This window comes from Xiphophorus hellerii, chromosome 7, assembly GCF_003331165.1.
Source record: "Xiphophorus hellerii strain 12219 chromosome 7, Xiphophorus_hellerii-4.1, whole genome shotgun sequence".
NCBI classification, from domain to species: Eukaryota; Metazoa; Chordata; class Actinopteri; order Cyprinodontiformes; family Poeciliidae; genus Xiphophorus; species Xiphophorus hellerii.
The window spans coordinates 16,012,739-16,035,072 of record NC_045678.1 but is presented as its reverse complement, the minus strand read 5'-3'; the positions used below and the strand labels follow the sequence as shown (position 1 = coordinate 16,035,072).

Genomic DNA, 22,334 nt, shown 5'->3' with positions numbered 1-22,334 from the left:
TTCTGATATTTCCGTGTGGATGTGTTTTTGTGGATGTTTTACATCCACATTCCTGTGTGGATGTAAAACATTCATGTATTGTTGGAGTAAATCCCTGAAATGCTTTGATACAAGTATTTACTCTCTGCCTCCAGAAATACTGAATGTCCACTGATGAATTTCCACTAAGGTTGGCAAATTTTTATTCGTGTGTTTGAATGTAAGCAAAGGGGAAAACTGAAATCCTTCATGAGTATGCTTTGTTTTAATGTCATGATTGTAACCAAAAATACCAATTACTACACCTGTGTAACTTAAAATTAGAAATATGAACTGCAGAGGAGGTTAAACTACAAGACAAGTTAAGCCAAATGTGGGGAATATTAACCCACTACAAAATCCCATTGTTCAGGGTCATTCAAAAGAATGTACTGCCTTCCTTAAAGGGATCTTTCTCTGCGATGGATTTCTGCTCTCTTTTAACTTTTGTAGCTGAAACAGGTTATCTTTGCAGCTGGGAGCAAATGTGGCCTATTATGTCATTAATTGAATAAAATCAGGGACATTTTTGAGTAATGTTTTACTTTTTGAAACAAGCATGTGTGTAAATATTTATATATAAAGAACAACATTTCTCACTTGTGGTTATCAAGTAGCTCTTGAGTGTCCACCGGGCCAGGTTTTATGGTGCAGAAACTAAACAATGAGCTGATCTGAAACAGTCCACTTGTTGAAGCGAAGTCATCCAGTTGCTATTGCGGTTCATGCAAAGTGAATGTAGAGAGAAAATGAAAAAAAAAACAACCCAAAAACATCTATTGACGCTCTCTGAATGCTGTACAGTTGAAGTGTGCTTCTTCTCAGGCAACTGTCAGAACAAACAGAGAGACAAGCAGAGCATTAATTTGCCTCAGACCCCGACAGTCATCACTTTCAATTTGCCGTTTTCTTTCTTTTATTTTGAAGAATAAGACAGTCAAGGTAACACTTGATGTTTTCTCAGTATATCAGCCATGTTTATCTTCCAATCCTATTCATAAGGACTAAGTGGTATTTAAAGCTGAAGTACGGTTTATGTGAACTTTTGTATGCTGTTTTATGTAATTTACATAAAATGCTAAACTTTAACTAAATATTAGATGCACAAAAATGGAGAAATTAAGTTTTGTGCTGTGTTCATTCTAAACAATGCAAATATGTTGCTCAGATGAAGTAAAATAAATGCTTTTCCTTTTTCTCTGAAGCTTTGCCCCTCCCTGGCCCGGACTCATGTCTTTGTTTTAAATTATTTCATCTGCTCAGAACATCCCATTGCTTTTCAGAACCTCTTTTGTTCTAGTGAAGGGGTCTTTTATTTGGGAGAAATCTCCCATCTCAGACCAGCGCTTTGCCTTGATGCAGATCTTCATTAATCTCCAGGGCCGCTGCAAGCTCCACGGCAGCCCCGCCGATTTGATGGGAATTGAATTTGATGCCGTATTGTGGCTCGTACGGGAGACTAACAATGGCCTGTGTTCCTTCCTGTGTCTGTGCACAATCGGAGAGACCCAATTAAATAATTTGGTACAATAAAGGGAACAAAGGGATACCCAGGCATAAAGTGAGGGCTTCAGCATTTGCATGCTACCCATTTCTGTATCATGTTAATTAATTTTCTTTGAAACCTGCAAGGGGAGGCACAATAGGAGGAACGATGCAGCTCATTTTAAAGGATGTCTGATGTTTTATGTTCATGTGACAAGCAAAAATCAACATTTTAAGGAAAGGAAAATCATGTATTTCTCAAGCGTGCATTCACTACTAATAAATAGATTTATTAATATAGAATTTTATGTTGCGATTTTGTGGTCTTGAACTTCATTTTTTAATAGGTCTTGCAGAATAATTTTGCATCTTCAATGGCCTTTGTGATAACCTGCTCTCAATTAACCATCTGTGAAAGGTGTGATATGTAACTGCTTTTGTTGATGGCAACACATGACATTCAATGGAGGGTAAATGAATTATCCACAACTGGTCTGTGATAAGCAGTGATGGGACCCGTATGGAGCTGTCAGTGGACTGCTGGTGGGCTCTCTAAGTCCAGGCAGTGTAATTGAAAGAAATGAGCCATGGAGTTGACACATTAGGAGTCTCCCCAGAGATGAACCACACACACAGAGAGAGAGAGAGACACACATGCTCAATTCCCCCTTTTTTAAAAATATATCATCCACATAGAGACTATCTCACTGAAAGTGTAACCCAGACAATGTCAGAAGCCGGATCGGTACTGAACTGAGCCCTGCTGTAGGTGAGACAGGGTGTAAGATTGGTTAGGTCTCCGTCTGGGTTAAGGGGATAATGAGAAACTGCCCCGCAGTGAGTTAATCAGCTCATCACTCTCCCAGCACTGCCATTTATTTGCTGTTTATTCCCCAGCACAGGGCCCCAGGGGGAGGCCTGTCTGTGAGGCAGCACCTGCAGCCCCCCTCCCTGATGCTTGATTTAGTACTAGAAATGCTGCTTGTGGACCAGATTACACTGGACAGTGATCAAACCTTATTTGCACTCTGATTAGACAAACTGCTGCCTGCACTGACCAGGCTGAAGCAATTTTCCTTAAGCGGTTTTCTATTGCTGCCTCATGTAGAAATGATTAACAGTCTGAATGAATGAGGTGGCCATTCACACAGCACATTATAGCTCAGAAATTTGTTTCTGATAGAACAGGGGACAGACGTCCCAGAAGAAAGTAAAACAATGTGAAAGGAGTAGTAAACCTGACAAAAATGGATATGATTTTTCTTTTTCTTTGCATTTAGTTAAAAACGATAGATCAAGAAATAATTATGCTCTTCTCCATAATCAATTGTAAAGTCTTTATTTGCATTACAGTAAAAAAAAACCCTTCTTATTATTGCAGATCAGTTTTTTTTCTGGTTTCCACAAGTATTTTAACAATTTGTCTTTGTTAGTTATAGATTGGGTGATTTCTTAAGGCAACTGTGTTTACTAGATTTTATGTAGGGTTGTCAGAGTAACAAGGGGTTAACACAAATGTACAAATATCAACAATTGTTCAAGTGTTTGTAAAAAACTTTACATGCCATGTACAATTTTTCTTTTTAACTCGCAGTGTATTGATCCACCACTTTATATCCCTATAAAAATCACTAAAGTTTGTTTCTAACATGATTAAAAGTGAAAAAAATTCAAAGAGGGTAAATACATATGCATATGGATATAATGCCAACATATAACCCCAAATAACAAACCAAACCTGGATCTTAACCTTTTTATATGTTTTTTATATGTTTATCTTCAGTGTCTTGTGTGTGCGAATGCACGCATGTGGGCTTGCACATTTTCCTAAGAGCATACGACATATCTTGTAACCTTCAAACATATTCTATCAAGAGAAGGTCCCCTGTTGCTTTCAGAGTGGGAGCCACTCCACCTTGGTTATTGTGCAGAAGATTTTTGTGCTTTAAAGCTGCACAAAGCCCGCTCTTTCCACCAAATGATCAGACCGTCTTAAATGTTTACACAATGCACCTGTACCTGAATGGGTGCCTACAGTATGCACTGTAGTGCAGTGGCAAAGTCTTGTTTTTTGTTTTGTTTTTTTTTCTTGTTTTTTTTTTTTCCCATTCTCTGCCTTGTGGAGAAAAGCAAAGTATTAATGATGTAGTTTTCTGATTTGCTCTTTTTTACCCTTAGAATACCTCTCCATCATCTTTCTGGTATTTACAACATTACCATAACCCTGATGCAAGACCCATTTAGTATTTTGCTTGAGTGGCTGGCAGGCATACTGAGGCAAAAGAGAGGATTATTGTAAGAAAAATGTACTGTATAAACAGCTGGAAAGAATAGATGGCAATGCTCATAATGGAATCTGAAAGCTTTCATTTTTCTTTTATTGTCTCTCCTTCCTTCTCCAAACAACCTTCCCTTTTTTCCAGCTATCAGAGCAAAGTTCTCAGAGAGAAAATGAAGTGCATTCATGCATCCTGAAAGAGGCTTTTAAGGTTGAGTACAGCTCAAACAAAGAGGAAGGTGAGCTACGGCTGGCCTGACTATGACTCAATGTTTATAACCTTGCTGTGCAGAATTTAAGAATGCTGATGAATTGAATGGAGCTGGCTATGAAGCACATCCACTTCACAATGCAGGGACTTATTGGTATTCATTAGTGCTTTTTGTCCAGGTTGCTAAAGTGACATGAGGTGTTAGGCTTTGTGAAATGTTTCTGGATGATTAAACCCTTGCATTCAAAGCTGCTGATGAATTTCAGTCAGGAAACTGAAACTGGTCGTTTTTTTTTCTTTTTCTGAAAAAAGAAATAATTCTTTGTAATAAGTATATTGATTTACTTAGCTGAAATGACATGTATCTTGAAGATGAATGTATGGATATAAAAATATAAAGAGCATTTTATTCTCAACTGTCTGACTCGCTCCTTTTTGATTGTGTTAACTAGTGATCAAGGCTAACCAAGCATTGACTTCTCTATATATTCATTAATCCAGATAGCCATCCAACCAACTAACCATACTCTTGTATTTTTAATTCACAAACCTATTAGTATATGCATCTTGAGGATAAATGTATGATTATGATAAGATCAAGGGCATTTTTCTCAGCTGTCACACCCCCTCTCTCTATCTATCTTGAGCCCCTGCTCTTCATTTTGCTAACTGGTGCTCAAAGCTGACCAAGCATCAGCTTGCCAGTTCTGACAAACGGGCTTCGTTGAATTGATGGCAGGCTGGAGGGGAAAAAAAGAGATAATCCCAGATAATGTGGACACAGTTTTCATTTCTTGTCACCCAATTAAACTGCAATTATCCCACTTGCAGGAGGAGAGAAAAGTGGAAAGAATGGCTGAAGAATGGGAGAACGGGGGCTCCCTGGGACACTCACTACCAGACACATTAGTCCAGATTTGCTCCGTCCCGATAAAAAGAAACCCATTTCTCGCACTTGGTAGTGCGCGGTGAGTGGCGGACCAGCTGCAACCTGGGGTTTTAGAGAAGAATGCCTGTGCAATGTTTGTGCCATAGCTCAAAGTGGACGGGAAGAAAAAGATCAAAATGTATACAGGTTGTTGCCCCATTAGAGCATTGTGCCATTTGTGTGGCGCTCCATGCATCTTTACCCGAGGACACAAAGATTTTATCCCCCAACAGTCCATATAGATTTTCTCATATTGTTATTATGTTAATGTTGCGAGACACATTGTCAGAGGGGAACAAAACTGTGTGTTTTGTGAAACTTTGTCCTTCAGTGACCAATGTAAGAAGCCTGGAGTGTCCTACACAGGGGTCTAAAAACCTTCAAACAATCTTTTGGCATCTCCAAAGGGGCTCTGTCTGAAAGCGTGCATGCACCTACTGTTCCTTATAAGAGCTGGAAAAAAAGGGACGCTTCCTCTGTGAATTGTTCGCCTCCAGATGAATCGAGGCTAAGTGAAACTCTCCTGTGGCACAAAATCTAAGAAGTAAATTAATGTCCTCTGTAATTACTGTTTCCCCTCTTAGTAATTATCACACAGGACAGTTTATGGATTACCATATTGATTTTACTTGACCCTCTCGGCGAGGCTTAATCTAAACAGAGAGGATACTTTTGGCTTGTGCTGCTAAATGCAAACAGCCCTCAGGGGCTGCTTGGTGGAGATTTGCTCTTTAGGCGTGTCACATCATCTTCCAGCAAGCATCCCATGGGATGACAATCTGACTCTTGCAGGGTCCTGCCCTTTGGTTTAGCTGTCTATTCAGAATGTTGCTCTGCACGGATATTTCCTTCAACACAACATGAAAAAAAATGCATGAGTGAAAAAGTAAGAAGAGCAATCGTAAGAGTAATTCATTAATCTTCACGCAGATGATTAGCTCCTTTGAAGTCTTTGATTTTTGAAAAGCCATGTTCCTTGCTTTGCTGCTACCCCCCTCCTCTCACAGGCTGTTTAGATAAACACTAGAAATAAACAGATTATTTAAAAATCATTAGCCAAACATCTTAACACATTAACCCAGGCTGCCTTTTTTTGTTTGTTTGTTTGTTTTGGGGGGGGGAAGCTGATAAGTGTTATCACTCTACAGAGGAATCTAATGATGTTGTCGTGTTTACTGTGTGTGCTGTGGAAAGAGTATGTCACTGATCATGGAGAGGAGAGAATACTGTGTCAAAATGTGATCAATAATTCCTATAAGTGCTCCTGTGCATGAATAACGGCCTGATTAGGCGACCAAGACGAGAGGCTGGAGTATGAATGCAGGCTCTCCTCTGCTGTGTCCATCAAATAATGAGATCACCTGAGACAGCCCGTGGCAGACCCCCCTCTCTTCACCCAAACACAAGGTGCTGACAGGACACTTGCCCTCCCATTGATCATACTGCCATTCAAGCCGGTGCTTCGGAGAAACATGTGCACACACACTCATAAATGAGATGCAAAAAACATGGTAAACATGTAAATGTCAGACACTTTTTTTTAAATCCCTGTATATGTCTGTATGAACCTCTGTTCTTGAAATGAACACATGTTTTGTCCCTGATGTTTTAAACAGCGACCAGAAAATGATGGAAGTTGATTACGGTTTTAATAAATATGGAAAAACATGAAAAGGCCCTGTCCCTATCTCTAAAAGTTAGAGTCGTCTGCCTGTCTGTTCTTGTCTGACTGCTACAGACATATGTGCCACAAAGTCATGTTACATTTATGTTTTTTATATTGTTAAAAGATGTACAAAATTTCTAATCTGAAAATAATGTGAACGCACCCTATGTAAGACAACACTCGCTCACCTAGAGAGACATGACATTCAGCCACAACAATGAACCCTGTGCAGAAGCTTCATCATTTCACTCCTGTGAGAAGTGGGAGTTTTTTTTCTCTTTCGCTCTCTCTCTCTCTTCTCACTCTCAATGTCATGGTTATTATCCTGGTCACTTAATCTCCTCAAATAAGATTGATTTCTCCTTTCAAGCCACGTTAGAGTGCCCCCTGTCAGAATGCGCTCAGGCCATGGGAACCATAGAGGAGCCAATGCGTCCTCACAATCTTCCCATTTGATGGAGGTCACAGTGGCTCGAGCTGTTTCTTTTGACTTACTGTTGAGTGGACGCTCAAAGGGCCGCTCTCATTGTCACAAAGTGATAGAGGAAAGTGCATCTATGAGCCTGCACCACACTAACCCATGCTTCCACTTTGAATTGCCAGGTAATTGTAAACTTTTATTAGCAGTGTCAATATCAATAATTGGATTACTTTCCCCGTTAAATGCCTTCAGGTGATTAGCAAGCCTAATTCATGAAGATGAAAATAATGCACAAAAGACATTTCACAAAATGTAAGTTTAATTCCAAATATATGCTAAATTCAGAGACATTTACACCAAACTTAAATAAATGTTTACTAATAAAAGCCCCTCATCAAGGACGCAGTTTTTTGGTTCTAACTTGATGTAATCATTATTTTCTCTGGTGTAATTATATAATTGTGTTTTTATAAGTCACAGAATTCGAGGTCTAAAGCATAACAGAGTGTTTTATGGAACACGGTAGCATTGGGTATCAAAAGCTTTTTTTCCTTCTATGGTGGTCTTGGGATCGCTTTTGTTCATCTTTTCACTTTTACAGACTCATATACTTGAAAAAAATAATAAACTGAATAAATGTTGACCCTTGTTCCCAACTTTTCAGCGTTGTTTCTATTGATTTCTTCAGTCGAGATGAAAAATGTTTTTGATGAATTCTTCATTTCTCATTCAAAACTGGAGGGAAATTTAAATAAGGGTCAAAGGTGGTTAATAACATGGAAACCATTTAATGTAAGGGCTATGCAAAGTTAAAGATGAACAAGTCACCTTTTGGAGTTTTTCTTTTCTCATTCCTCTGAAGGACGCCACCGCCGTTATGAAAGACCAAAAAAAAAAAAAGCGTGTGTTGCTGTATTGCCACAGGTTCAAGGAGATTGGATCACTTTTTGTTTGCGGGAGCAGCCTCAATTCAGCTTTCACATAAAGAGCGAGAGACTGGGAGAAGACTGAGAGGGAGCAGTCTTTGTGAGGTTGAAGGAAAGGATAAAAAAAATGGCCTTGCTGCATCAGTTTTCTCTGATCCCAACTAAAACTATAAATGTATCTTAGAGATGAGCTGTCTGTGCCACGAGCAGGCCCCTTTTCTTTCCCCTCTGTCTCTGTGATGAGTTAGCAGGACCTGCAGTGATAAAGCTGATAGAAAGGGGGCTGCTATCAGGTGGCAGTCTGGGTAATTACAACTCTCCATTTGGGGCTTTGCGGTGATGCAGCGGGGATAAGGGAGAAAATAATGAGGAAGAGAAAGCCCGGCGATAATGTATCTCCTAAATTGTTCAAAATAGTCCATCATGGGACAAGTCGTCTCATAGCCTGCAGGTAAACAGAAACATACAGCTGGAGAAATAAGTATTGAACACGTCAATGTTTTTTCTCTCTGCGTATGGATCTAATGCACAGAGATGTCAGTGACATCACAAATCAATCACATCAAATCAAATAAGTCTGTAAGTGAAGTTCAGTTTAATAAAGTAGAATGAATAAGAGAATAAGTAATTAAGAAATGATGAAAGGAAGCCGTGAAAAGGTACAGAAAGCCAAGAAAATATCTGAAAATAAAAGGTTTCTTATTGCCAAGGTGTCACCCAGGACGATTATTATGACGGTAAAAGCAAAGAGCCCCCACTGGAGACCTTTGTATTCTTGCTGTTGGAAAACATACTGATGGCATTTGTTGAAGACATATTTCTAACTCCATAAATCTTCCAGCGAAAACCAAAGAAGCCTTAATCCAGGAGTGGAATATGGCTAGCTTGTATTTAACCATAAACCAGACACAATCAAGTCCTCCATGTAGGACAGAGGAGATGACCAAGATCAAAGGTCGACTTCAAAACACCGTGGCATTTGGACGTGTAAACAAATTGATGATGTTTTTCAGAAGGTTGGTTCTGGACGTTCTTATGACTGAAGATTTATGGAGAGATGTACTCTAGCATTTTTGGTAAACATCCGAAGAAGACCCAACAACGATCCCAAACACAGCCAAGAAAACTGTCAGTTTGTTTAAAAAAAAATAAAGCTGCAAAAATGGCCGCTTTTCTCAGGTGGAATTCAGTTCCAAATCTGTGGAAAGAACTGACGATCAGCGCGATGGAAAACCTTCAACATTTGACAACAGTTTATGAGGATGAATGGATCAGTAGCACACCTGAGAAATGCTGGCGACTCGTCTCTACATACTAGAGATGTCTTGAAGGATTGTTACTGACATCTGGTAGGAATCTAGTGTGAATAGCCCCATTAGAAATATATTTACTGAGATAACCGCCATGTTCAATACTTATTCTCCCTGCTGTATGCCCTCTGGGGGGTGGCAGTGATCACAGTTCAAAAAACTGACTTCTCAAAGGCTAGGAAAGGCCGCTACTGTTATTTTTTTCTTTAATGATACAGGAAGCCATTTGATTGCTGCCGCTATTTTGTGTGCCCCTCGGGGTGCGGAGATATTCTGCACTGTGAGATTACGTATAATACTTTGACAAGCGACGGTTTAAAGATGAAGGTCTTATCAGCCCCGGCGGACTCGTCGTGCTTCTGTGTTGCCATTCTCCCTGGGTAATGTGCTTTCAAAGTTTGTTGTATCTGTCAGTTCAGGTCCTCGAAGACTCAGCTGACAATCACTCCTCTTCTCTCACCATCATTCACAAACACACACACACACACACACCCCCCTACACAGCCCTCAGGCCCAGTTGCCTGTATGAGTCCACAATGTTGGATACACACCACTCTGTGTTGTATTTGTGCACGGCTGTGTGTTTCATTGTGAATTGCAGCTCTCCTCACCAAGGGATCATGACCACTATCAATAGTATTTCCCCCTAATGTGATTAAGTTAATACTGCGCTCTATGAGGGGATTATATCTCAATTCCTCTTGATATGCGTAATATTTAGGTTGTGGTTGAGTAAATATTTTGGTTCTTCACCAAAATAATTCCCACTGAGACAAAGACACACAATTCTGCCCTAAGGAGCAATAAAGACTGTATAATTAGAATGATTAAAGAGCTGCACAACTCGTTTGGCACTTACTGAATGTATTTTCAGAACACAAACCTTCAAAATAGGTCACATATTTAGACCACAAAAAACTTTATTCACATTAATTACACTTTTTTTATTTGAGACATTCAGTGTGACTCATTTGAAGTGATGCTGAAGTCGCCATTGTCTCTGCAAGCAATCCCATCATAATGTTGCCTTGCTCTTAAGCACATTTTCTGTGTATTGTAGCAGCCGTAAAGGCACCTCATTAGACAAAATGCCATCTAATTCAAATGCATTCATCTTTAAACTGTAATCAATTGGACCGTTTTACAACCTTAAACTGTTTGTCATTAGCACTTTATCAAAGGAGAGATAAGACTCTGGGGGTAATGGTGCATGATGGTGACAGAGGAGCTTCTCGGTATGTTCCAAGTCGTGCAATTAAAGATACTATCCAGTTTTTTTCTTTTCATAACAGATGTACTCTATAAATAAAAACACACTTGGGCAATGAAGAATGGATTTACAGAATAGGATTTTAGAAACTTGAACGGTGGTAAAAAGCTGTTAATTCTGCTTTGTTGGCATTTGTGTCAGTGACATCACAAGAGGCACAAGAACAAAGCAGGTCAGGTGGCATTAAGCATTAGGTCCACCTGTTGACGTCAGCAGACTGACAAGAGAAAGTTTGGCTGGTTTGAAATATTTATAGGTATTTTTTTTAAAGACATTTAAAACTATAATTGGCAAGCTAAGACTAATATTTGGTATAAAATAAAATTGGCATTTTATTCTATAAAGATCACAAAGCAAGAAGATTAGGTTGAATTTAGTAGGTGCTAAGTCTACACCTTTGTTTATCCATGCATTGTGGTCTAAACACATTTAAATAAATTATATATGAACCCCTATTGTAATATTATTTTTTAGCAGACATGCAAATAGCTGTTGCTTTTCTATTTTAAATCAAACAATTGTGTTATTATTATGTATTGGGTAAATACAGTGTGGTTTATGTTTAAATGTCATAAAGCCAAACTACTTTAGATACCCTGAAAAACTTTTCTCCTTATGACTGCTGAGTGATTTCTCATTTTTTCCATCTGGTTGATTGGTTGTAATGATAACAATGGTAAATTCTGTATACAGCCAATTTGGCAGTGTTAAATCCACACTGTGTAAATTCTGTTTGGTCCTTCTAAGAATTGGTGTTAATTTAACTCTTTTAGAATTATTTCAACAAGAGACTGAATATTTTTTAACTATTTTAATTGTTAAAATTACTAAATTTTAACAGACAAATTTCTGTGTAAGTATTTCTGTGTTGTGCAAGACAAATTGGACGCAATGATCAGATCATATTTATTTTTTTATATAACAATTTGGCCAGAAATGATCATGGAAGATCTTTGATAATGAAATCTAATGAAACCTTAGTTCTTCTCACAAAACACCTGTTGGCACATTTTGCTGCAGCCTTTCAAAATACAAGGAAACACCTGGGAAGGAAAGGGAATATGATTAAAAACATACAATTTAAAAAGATAAAGATGATAGATGATTAACTGATTATGGGATGTCAGCAGATGGATGTATGAATGGAGGGTTGATTTTAAACTGGTAGAATTTATTATTATTTATCAGCAATTTACAAAGAGTAAAATAAATGGAACATTTTTTTCAGCAGATGAAAAACTCTGCATAAATGGAGTTTGCTTGATTTTACACAAAAGCCTCAATAGCAATTTTTACCGCTTAACTGGGGAATGTATTTAAACTGCTTAGATCTGTTTTTATTATAAAAAAATAATTACACTTTCCACAATAATATTCCCACTTATCCTTCTAAATGAATTTCCAGATTTGTTCTTATCTTACTGAATCTTAAATCTGATAATCGGCCATTAGAGCAGGACTGGTCTTCACAAGCATGCGGATCATCAAACAGCTCAAAAGAGGGAGGCTGAACACTTTTTTTTTTTTTTATCCACAGTTTCCCTCTCTGCTCGGCCTGCACTGGAGCAGCCGCAGCTGTGGAGGATAAGGGGAAGATGGAGGCAGAGCTGTGATCAGGCAAGCAGAAAGAGAAGCCCACATCAGGTACACAATCAGGACCCCTCCCTCTTCCTCTTCTTACAAAACCTCCCTGATAATGAGCAAACTTTCATGTGGCAGTAAATACTCCCCCTACTTTGTGGGGGTTTGAAGTGCCAAACACCAGATATTGTTGTTTACCCTCTCTTCTTCTTTCATAGTCAAAGAAAAGCCATCTGATAGCAAGAGGTCAACTCGTGTTCCCTTGAAATCAATTTATTCCCAGACCCGATTCCTCTCCCTCCTCCTGCTGTGGGAGAATAAGAGCTTGTGAAGGATGAGGAGGTAAGTAAACATCCCACAATATTCTGTAGTGCATTTGCTGCTCAGACTTGGATTATCCAGGGACTCCTCATCAACTTTCTTTATAATTTACTGTGCCTTCTCCAGCACTTTGGAGTGTTGAGTTGAATAAAGTACTGAGTGCTATCATGGAGACTCTCGCACCTCCAGGGGACTCCTTTAACAAAGTGATGGCTTTAGCGCTTTAGTGTGAACTGTGTGCGATCTGTCCAAGGAAGGGGGAAAAAAGACCCCATGGGCTTGTTGTTGCTGCTGTCTGCTTTCTATTTGCATGATATTCTTCCGCTTTTTCAGCCTTATCACTGCTTCGCTGTGAGGAAGGCAGTGCTGGCTGCCGTCTCAGAGGTTGGACCTAAGCTTTATCAGCAGGTAATTCTGCCACTCTTACTAACTCATGTTGAATTATTTAAGTGCTATTTCTAGGAGCCGTGTGTGCAAAAGGAAGGGGGACCGACTTGAGTGTTTATTTTCCTTTTAATCAGATTTCAATGAATCCAGAAAATGTCATAAATGGATGTTCTCACCTTCTGATGATTTGTGAATGCATCTCTGGAAAAAAAAAACAAAAAACAAAACATATTAGTTTCTCTTATTTTGATATGTAAAGGTATGTGTATGAGTTAAATAAAAATGTTGTAATATTTTGTAATCAAAATTCCTAAAAAAAAATTGTGATTTTGGGCATTTATTTGGAGGAAGTCAAAAATGGTCAAAATAACTAAAAAGATCAGATCAAACAAAAATGCAAATAAAACATCTTATTTTAAATATCACAATAATTTTTTTTTCACTTAAAAAGCATTCAGAAATAATTTTTGTTAGGAATAGCCCTAATTTTTAATCACAGTAGTTGAGCATAGCCACATTTCTTCCGCTCATGCTGTTGGGTTTAAGCGATAACCTAATCAGTACCTTATTAAGCAGAATAAGAGTGCTGGTGTCGAAACTCAGCAGATAGTGCTATATGTGGAGATGCAGAATTGTAGATAAAGCAAATTGATTTAATAATGTCAACTGAGTCAATATTCTAGGTAAAGCCTTTTAGTAGATCAAATCTACCACTAACACTAGAAGGCAACCATACCCACCATCATGTTGCTTGCCTAATTTGCCACGACAGGCCACAATAAATAAATAAATATGAATATTTTGATGATAAGAAAATACACTGGATGTGACATTAGGACATGCTGAACTGGGCCAAAACATCTACACGGTTGAAATAAGGGACTTATTTATGATTATTTATTATTTTTAAATGGCATTCCAGTTGTCTTAAATATGAAATAAAACTGACGTAAAGAGGAAACGCGAAGTGAGGGGGCTTATCAAAAATAAAAGGAAAAATGAAAAAAGAAAGAAGGTAATCCTGAAGGCGTACATGTGTGCAGACACTTCTGCTCCGATAACAACTTTCACCACTTGCAAGGAGGCTGCGCATGCAATTGTGTTTGCACGCTTGTGTGATGAGAGGCTACATGCTCCTGCCGAGGGAGTGGGCCGCTTCTCTGCAGGAATGTTATCGGGAGGCTGAATGACAAGGCCGACAAAACAGGGCGGGGGGGCGGAGAGGCGCGGCGTTGAGAGATGCTCGGGTCGGTTTTGAGGGAAACAGGTCTACCTTTCATCTGGCCCTTTTTTGTTAATTTGGCGCGGATCATCCTCACCTTGTCAGGTTTCCTCTTGAGACAAAGGTGCGCGGCAATAAATCCCTCTTTAATCCTTGTTAAGAGATTTTTTTTAAAGTCTTAATTTTAAAAAAATGTAAAGGAAATAATAATAATAATAATAATAATAATAATAATAATAATAATAATAATAATAATAATAATGTGCAAGCTGATTAGAGCGGACCGTTAAAAAGAACAACTGGAGTGAATTGAATGTTATATCCTAATTTAAGCGCTCAACCTGCAGCTTAATTTGTCATTTATAATATTGCTCAATGCCGCTTCTTTACTTTTTTTTTGAACATATAATTATGTACAACAGGAGAAAGTGCCAGAACAAGCCACTTAAAGCCTACAGTTTACGCAACAGGTCCCGCTGATAGCTGTAATTGCTTAGTTGAATATTGGACAACCTAATTTCCAGTTGTCGACTCGCTGCCCTTGGGAAGGTCCTTTGAAGTGAACGTGGAAGTGGGAGGGAGGGGGGGATTTCAAGAAAGTAATTAATTTTAACCGAGCACGATTAGAAACACTCCAGACCTGCTCGATATTTTTGCTTATTTATTAAGCGAAAATAAAATAAAAGTGACAATGTATAAAAAAAATGAAAGAGCCATTCTTTACCTTTCTTCTTAGAGGGGAGCGCCACCCACGAGGAAGAGAAGACCACCTTTAGGATGAGAAGTGCGCAAAGTGGACAGATTTTTCTTGGAAATAGATATATGTGAATGAGGTGATACTCATGGTTTTTTTTTTATAAAGGAAAAGATTTTATGTAACTTAATGTACTTAAATGTGCAGCTATTAGAAATAAATCTTAGAATAAAGCCGTAGCTGCCTATGAAACAGAGGCTAAGAAAATAAGCTCCCCATACAGGTATAAAAAGGATAAATATCTCAAAGATGAGATATGTTCAAAAAGTCACAGTGGAAATTAAGAGAGAGAAGAAAAAAAATCAAGGGTCTAGTTCTAGTGCGCATGCGTGAGCGCCACTTTCACTACCTGCCACACACAATCCGGTATTTCACATGGGGCAAGCGGGAGCTGTCATCCACTTGTGTATAACGCTGCTGCTGCGCGTTTAGGCTGACAGTCTCAGGCGACAAGGGAGAACAAGACAATCTTTCCTTATTTATTTATTTATTGTTTTTTATTATTGTCATTTTTCACTTAAGGTGAATCAACTCTGGATGGCACTATGACGCTGAAAAGATTTGAACATTCATAAGGACGCAGAAACTTGACGATTTCACCGGATAATCCACGGGTGGGATGAAGAACTAAAGTCTAGAGTGAGTAATCTTACCAGTTTGAAAGAATAACATTGTTATGAAGCTGATTGTCTTGTGTGGGTGGGTGTGGGGTGTGTGTGTGTGTGTGTTTTCTTTTCTGCCTGCTTGATGAGTTATTAAACTTTGCTTTATATTTTCTTTTAGAGTTTGAGGCAGCATGTCTAAACCAATGGATCACGTCAAACGCCCGATGAACGCTTTCATGGTCTGGTCCAGAGCCCAGCGCAGGAAAATGGCTCAGGAGAACCCGAAGATGCACAACTCCGAGATCAGCAAGCGGCTGGGAGCGGAGTGGAAACTTCTCACGGAGTCCGAGAAGAGGCCGTTCATCGACGAAGCCAAGCGGCTCAGGGCGATGCACATGAAGGAGCATCCAGACTACAAGTACAGACCGAGGCGGAAGCCCAAGACTTTGATGAAAAAAGATAAGTTTTCCTTCCCGGTGCCCTATAATCTTGGGGAGCACGACGCGCTCAAAGTTAGCGGACTTTCCGCAGGAGCGCTCTCCGACTCCGTCATCGGGAACCCGGACAAGGCTGCGGCGGCAGCTGCGGCCGCGGCTGCGAGGGTCTTCTTCAACCCGTCCATGTCAGCGAACCCGTACTCGTTTTTTGACCTGGGATCCAAGATGACCGAGCTTTCCCCGCCTTCCTTTCCTTACGCCTCTCCTTTGGGTTACCCGCCGGGAGGGGCGGCGGCGTTTACCGGGACTGGCGGCGTGGGCGGTGGGACACACACCCACACTCACACGCACCCGTCACCGGGTAACCCGGGGTACATGATCCCGTGTAACTGTACGGCCTGGCCCTCGGCGGGACTCCAGCCGCCCTTAGCCTACATCTTGCTGCCCGGGATGGGGAAACCTCAGCTTGAACCTTACCCTGCATATGCTGCGGCGTTATGATAGGCCCGCTACAGAGATGACTGTGACTGATCTGTTCATGCAAGATTTTTTATTATGCATGCAAAAACTTGTACATGTGATGAAGTGCTCGTCCTCTCAAATATCACATGTGTATGTACATTGATTAATGCCTTTATCTAAGGTAATGCTTATTTAGAGAACTCTCTAATCTATTATTGCTCAGCCAGGAAGACGACTGAACAAGGAGCAGAGATTTGAGCTGTTGAGCATCTTTTTCACCTGCAGGACTGACCTGTTGGAATCATGGCCAATGACCCCACCCCCCATCCTTTCTCCTGCTTCTCTCATCAGGACCACAACTGTTTACTTTCAGATGGGTGGGAGGGGGGCTTATTATTCAAGGATCAATGAGGAGGACTGCCACAACACTGTAAATGTAAATGTGTACAGATCCAAAATGACCTTTAGTTTATTTGCCGTTATAGGCTTTAGTGTTTGAGATATTTCACTAGAAACACGGTGTATATATTTTGAGGGTTTTTTAAAAAAAACCGTTTTATAGATGTCTGTAATATTTATTGTTTTAGTGGAATTTATGGTGAGCCAGACAATTTTAAAAAAGGACAAGACATTTGCACATGAATCTTACAAGATGTAATTTATTTTGAAGCTTTCTTTTTCTTTAAATAGTAAAAAAACAAACAGAAAAAAAAAGTTTGGAAGCAGTTGGAAGTTTATTATAATTTTCACCATTCCCACTTCTTGTGTCATGTGCAGCAAGGGAAAAAAAAGACCCCTTTTAACTAACTCATATGGAATTTGTATGTTTTGTGTTTTCCTTTAACATCCCGTTATGTACATCAAACTATTGTTGAGCAAAAGGACTACAATAAAACCTATTCGGATTAAACGGAAGGGAATTGCTGACTGTATAGTTCTTGATGAGATGAACAAGATTGGTATCTTTTCTTTTTTTTTTTCTTTCTACCTCCTCTTGCTCCTGCCTCCTCAGTCCAGGTGAAGTGTAAGGTATCCTCCAAAGGCCGCTTTTGTCCAAGCTTTGAATGGCATTACAGGGCGGGGGGTGTATGAGGGGGAAATCTAAATCAACCCATTGTTATCAAGAGCCAAAACCTTATTTATCACAATTTTAATCGGAAGATAAAACTGTGCCCTGCTCTAAGCTTTCTTTTCCCATGCAGGGACAAAAAAGCAGTGGAAAGTGGTGGGAAACAAGCTCCTCATTGAGGATCTAAAATAACCTGAGTGTGAGAAGAAAAACAAAATAGGTTTAATTTAAATAAATGGGTGCACCCAAGAGAGTGTGAGTGAGAAAGTGTGTGTGAAGCAGGTGCGGACTGTCCGAATCTCTCAGCAACATGTAAAGCACCAAAATGAAGCGAGCCGTCTCTTCTAGATTACACCGGGAGATTAATTCATAAGGATCAGAGCGATTATGCAAAACTAATTTGGACAGTCCAGGGATAATTATCTCCGACACGGTTAATTAAACCTTTTCAGTGCTTTGCTCTCCATTGTGACACCTCGATCCCTTCTCTCCACGGAACTTCCTCCTCCTTGGCCCCCAGAGTGACGCGCTGTGCAGGCTTTCAATTCATTTCAAAGCTGGAAAAACAAGAGAAGTGTCTGATTGTGTACTTGCATTTATTTATTATTATTTTTATATCTTGGGTACTTTCAGCCTTAAACAGAAATTGTTTTTCTAAAAAAAAAGTATTAGACATGGATTAAAAATTTAGACATCTTTTAAAAATGTTCTGATCAAATCCCTCTACAAAATAATCTGTTGAAATAACCAGTAAGGTTGCTGTAATATTTGTATGCCTTTTATTTGGAAAGCTTTAACTGCTGAGTGATGCCAAGATAAATATTTACAATCAAACCAATTTTTACAAATGTACCTATTCAAGTAAATTTGTCAAATTCCAGACCATTTTAGAATATCTGGGTATTAACTCCTATTTAATAGTAAATAATCAAAATTAAAATTTTATTCTAATTAAGGCATAAAATGATAGTGATATACAAAAAAAAAAAAGTCTTAAAATATGGCATGTAAAATTGTATTTCCTAACAACAACAGCTAAACTTCATTAGCATCAAACACATCTGGGTTAAGAAACTGATTTTCTTAGCAAGTTTAACTTTAGCATTAGCACTATAAATAAAATAATTAAAACTGGATCCAAACTTTTTCAATTTGTTCTGAAAAATGGACATTACCCTCACAAACACAGCTAAGATTTGTTATTACCTGACAATGACTCTGTTAGTTAAGAAGTTCGGCTTGATAGCAAGTTCCTTTTTTGAGTTAGCACTGTCGCTAAGCTAGATGGCTGAATGCAAGCCTTTTGAATCTGAGCCAACAAGTTGACATGCAAATCTGCCTTAAAATCACAGCTAAGATGTGCTGTTCATTTGCAAGAACTGATTCAAGGTTTAGTTTGCCAGCAAGATTGACTTTAGCATTAGCGCCTTCACAAAACTCATAAAGTTTGACCCTATGTTTTTGCTCTTGTAATTTATTTTTTCCCTCTTGTCAAAACTAATTGTTCTTTATTTTGTCTAAATTGATAGATTGGCATTAAAAGCATCATAAATAGATATATTAGTCTTACCACACACAACAAATGAGAAACAAAATGACCAAATAAACTTTTTCAGTTCAATTATAATTAAAATGTAGGATTTGTTACCAAAATAAAATAATGTTGCTTGAAGGTGTGGAAGCCACTGTTGAAATGAAGAAGTGTAAATTAGTCCTTACTTAAAGTCAAACATTTTAATGACTAAAATTTAATATCCTCCAAAATTCCGTTTTGTAGTATAAATGAAGTTGAATTACAACTTCCGCGCATTTCTTTCACTTTCTTCTCTTTTTATTTTATTTTTCTTAAGGAAAAGGGGGAAGAAAGCTGAAAGAAGTTCCTTTTTTCCTCCGGCTCTGGGAGCGTTTAGATGGTCGAGGAGGTTTTGTCTGGGAACAAAACATGGGTTGGGAGGTTTTTGTGAGAGTGTTGTTTGTTGAAGTGGAGCTCAGCAAAAGCGGCTGCTTTCCCTCATTGTGATGAAAGCAATCAGTGGTATTTGGAAAACTGTTAGCATTGTCCACTTCTTCTATGTCCATTGTGGAGGATTTCTTTTCACAAGGTTTTTTTTTTCTTTTTCACCCGATCCAGCTGGCCAGAGTGAATAGCGGTGCAATGTGTACACGCTTTGTCCCTCCGAGCCCTTCAAGTAGCCCACGTTGAATGGAGTGAGTTGACACTGCATGACAGTGAAACAACATAATAAAAAATACATGAGCGCATGAATGGAGGCAGGCGCATAAATAAATAAAATGGGTGGCCAAAACTGGATAAACTGAATGACAAAACGGTGAAAGGGGGACAAAAAGATATTTAACACGCTAGATTAGCATTAGAATGCCATCTACAAGCCAGAACAATTGATGAATGGGTTTACCGGCCAAGAAAGAAATGGACTAAATGCCTTTTGAATAGATAGGCTATGTTTTTTCTTTTCTTTTTCTTCTTTTTTGGTTAGGGAGGTTAGATGGGAACCGAATGGGAAAGGTGGAGATACAGCTATGGAAAAGTTTGAGAAAACGTTAAAAATAATAATAATAAAAGATTTGGAGGAATATTTGTAACAGATCAACTGAAATGCATGCTAACAATCACCCTTACATTATTAGACTAAGGAATATTTTGAGATTTAACACTTTGAATTTGGTTTTCCAATATTTTTATTCAGATTGTTCTTCATCAATACAAAAGGGAAGCATATTTTAATGTGGCTGAACAGAAGATGACAGAAGTAGCTGTGCTGTCATAGACATCTGAATAAATCCAAACACTCATAATTATTCAGGTTAAATAAGGATTTAACACAAAATTTTCTGGTGGCATTGGATACATTTATTTTTCAGGCATTAGGATTGTCTTTAAGGATAAAAATTATTTACTTATAATTAGAATCATACATAAGAAAGTGTTTCAGTCTTTATTTACGGTACTCAAAAAAACACACACATATATTTCACATTTAAAAAGAGAGGGAGAGAATTTAAAAATACAGTTAATTGTAAATGCTTGTAATTGTAAATGCCAGAGGGAGGGGACCCTGGCGGTCCGATCCTCGGTTGCAGAAACTGGCTCTTGGGACGTGGAATGTCACCTCTCTGGTGGGGAAGGAGCCGGAGCTAGTGCGTGAGGTCGAGAGGTTCCGGCTAGAAATAGTCGGTCTCACCTCGACGCACGGCTCTGGTTCTGGAACCAGTCTCCTTGAGAGGGGCTGGACATACTTCCACTCTGGAGTTGCCCAGGGTGAGAGGCGTCGGGCAGGAGTGGGCATACTTGTTGCTCCCCATCTCGGCGCCTGTACGTTGGGGTTTACCCCGGTGAACGAGAGGGTAGCATCCCTCCGCCTACGGGTGGGGGGACGGGTTCTGACTGTCGTTTGTGCTTACGGGCCGAACGACAGTTCAGATTACCCACCCTTTTTGGAGTCCTTAGAGGGGGTACTGGAGAGTGCTCCTCCTGGGGACTCCCTTGTTCTGCTGGGGGACTTCAACGCTCACGTGGGCAATGACAGTGAGACCTGGAGGGGCGTGGTTGGGAGGAACGGCCCGCCCGACCTGAACTCGAGCGGTGTTCTGTTGCTGGACTTCTGTGCTCGCCATGGATTGTCCATAACGAACACCATGTTCAAGCATAAGGGTGTCCATATGTGCACTTGGCACCAGGACACCCTAGGCCGCAGTTCGATGATCGACTTTGTCATCGTTTCATCGGATCTGCGGCCGTATGTCTTGGACACTCGGGTGAAGAGAGGTGCGGAGCTGTCCACTGACCACTACCTGGTGGTGAGTTGGCTCCGGTGGTGGGGGCGAAAGCCGGTCAGACCTGGCAGGCCCAAACGTGTTGTGAGGGTCTGCTGGGAACGTCTGGCGGAATCCCCTGTGAGACGGAGCTTTAACTCCCATCTCCGGCAAAACTTCGAACACGTCCCGGGGGAGGTGGGGGACATGGAGTCTGAGTGGACCGTGTTCCGTGCCTCCATTGTCGAGGCGGCCGATCGGAGCTGTGGCCGCAAGGTTGTCGGTGCCTGTCGCGGCGGCAACCCTCGAACCCGCTGGTGGACACCTTCGGTGAGGGATGCCGTCAGGCTGAAGAAGGAGTCCTATCGGGCCTTTTTGGCCTGTGGGACTCCGGAAGCAGCTGATGGGTACCGGCGGGCGAAGCGGCATGCGGCTCGGGCGGTTGCTGAGGCAAAAACCCGGGCGTGGGAGGAGTTTGGAGAGGCCATGGAGAAAGACTTCCGTACGGCTTCGAGGCGATTCTGGTCCACCATCCGGCGTCTCAGGGGGGGGAAGCGGTGCAGCACCAACACTGTTTATAGTGGGGATGGTGTGCTGCTGACCTCTACTCGGGACGTTGTGGGCCGGTGGGCAGAGTACTTCGAAGACCTCCTCAATCCCACCAACATGCCTTCCACTGAGGAAGCGGAGCCTGGGGACTCTGGGTTGGGCTCTCCAATCTCTGGGGACGAGGTCGCCGAGGTGGTTAAAAAGCTCCTCGGTGGCAGGGCCCCGGGGGTGGATGAGATCCGCCCGGAGTTCCTTAAGGCTCTGGATGTTGTAGGGTTGTGTTGGTTGACGCGACTCTGCAATGTCGCATGGACATCGGGGGCAGTTCCCCTGGATTGGCAGACTGGGGTGGTGGTCCCCCTGTTCAAAAAGGGGGACCGGAGGGTGTGCTCCAATTATAGAGGGGTCACACTCTTAAGCCTCCCTGGCAAGGTCTATTCAGGGGTCCTGGAGAGGAGGGTCCGTCGGATAGTCGAACCTCGGATTCAGGAAGAGCAGTGTGGTTTTCGTCCTGGTCGTGGAACGCTGGACCAGCTCTACACCCTCGGCAGGGTCCTGGAGGGTGCATGGGAGTTCGCCCAACCAGTCTACATGTGTTTTGTGGACCTGGAGAAGGCGTTCGACCGTGTCCCTCGGGGAGCCCTGTGGGGGGTTCTCCGG

The 22,334-nt window shown here is 40.6% G+C and overlaps 1 protein-coding gene across 5 annotated transcripts; it reads left to right on the top strand.

Annotated features, from left to right (window-relative positions):
- The first annotated feature begins 12,066 nt into the window (after positions 1-12,066).
- Positions 12,067-17,202, top strand: sox21b (SRY-box transcription factor 21b). Of its 5 annotated transcripts, XM_032568714.1 has the most exons (6): positions 12,067-12,157; positions 12,313-12,436; positions 12,749-12,823; positions 14,761-14,857; positions 15,301-15,417; positions 15,562-17,202. In XM_032568714.1, exon 6 carries the CDS (start codon positions 15,575-15,577, stop codon positions 16,319-16,321), a length of 747 nt encoding a protein of 248 aa, XP_032424605.1. In that variant the 5' UTR covers positions 12,067-12,157; positions 12,313-12,436; positions 12,749-12,823; positions 14,761-14,857; positions 15,301-15,417; positions 15,562-15,574; the 3' UTR covers positions 16,322-17,202. The 5 variants fall into 5 exon arrangements, with proteins under 5 accessions (XP_032424605.1, XP_032424607.1, XP_032424606.1 ...); XM_032568716.1 differs by lacking the exon at positions 14,761-14,857; XM_032568715.1 differs by lacking the exon at positions 12,067-12,157 and having other exon boundaries at positions 12,278-12,436.
- The last annotated feature ends 5,132 nt before the right edge of the window (positions 17,203-22,334 follow it).

Coding starts and splice junctions, on each gene's coding strand:
- sox21b (XM_032568716.1), top strand. CDS start 15,575: ATGTCTAAACCAATGGATCACGTCAAACGCCCGATGAACGCTTTCATG.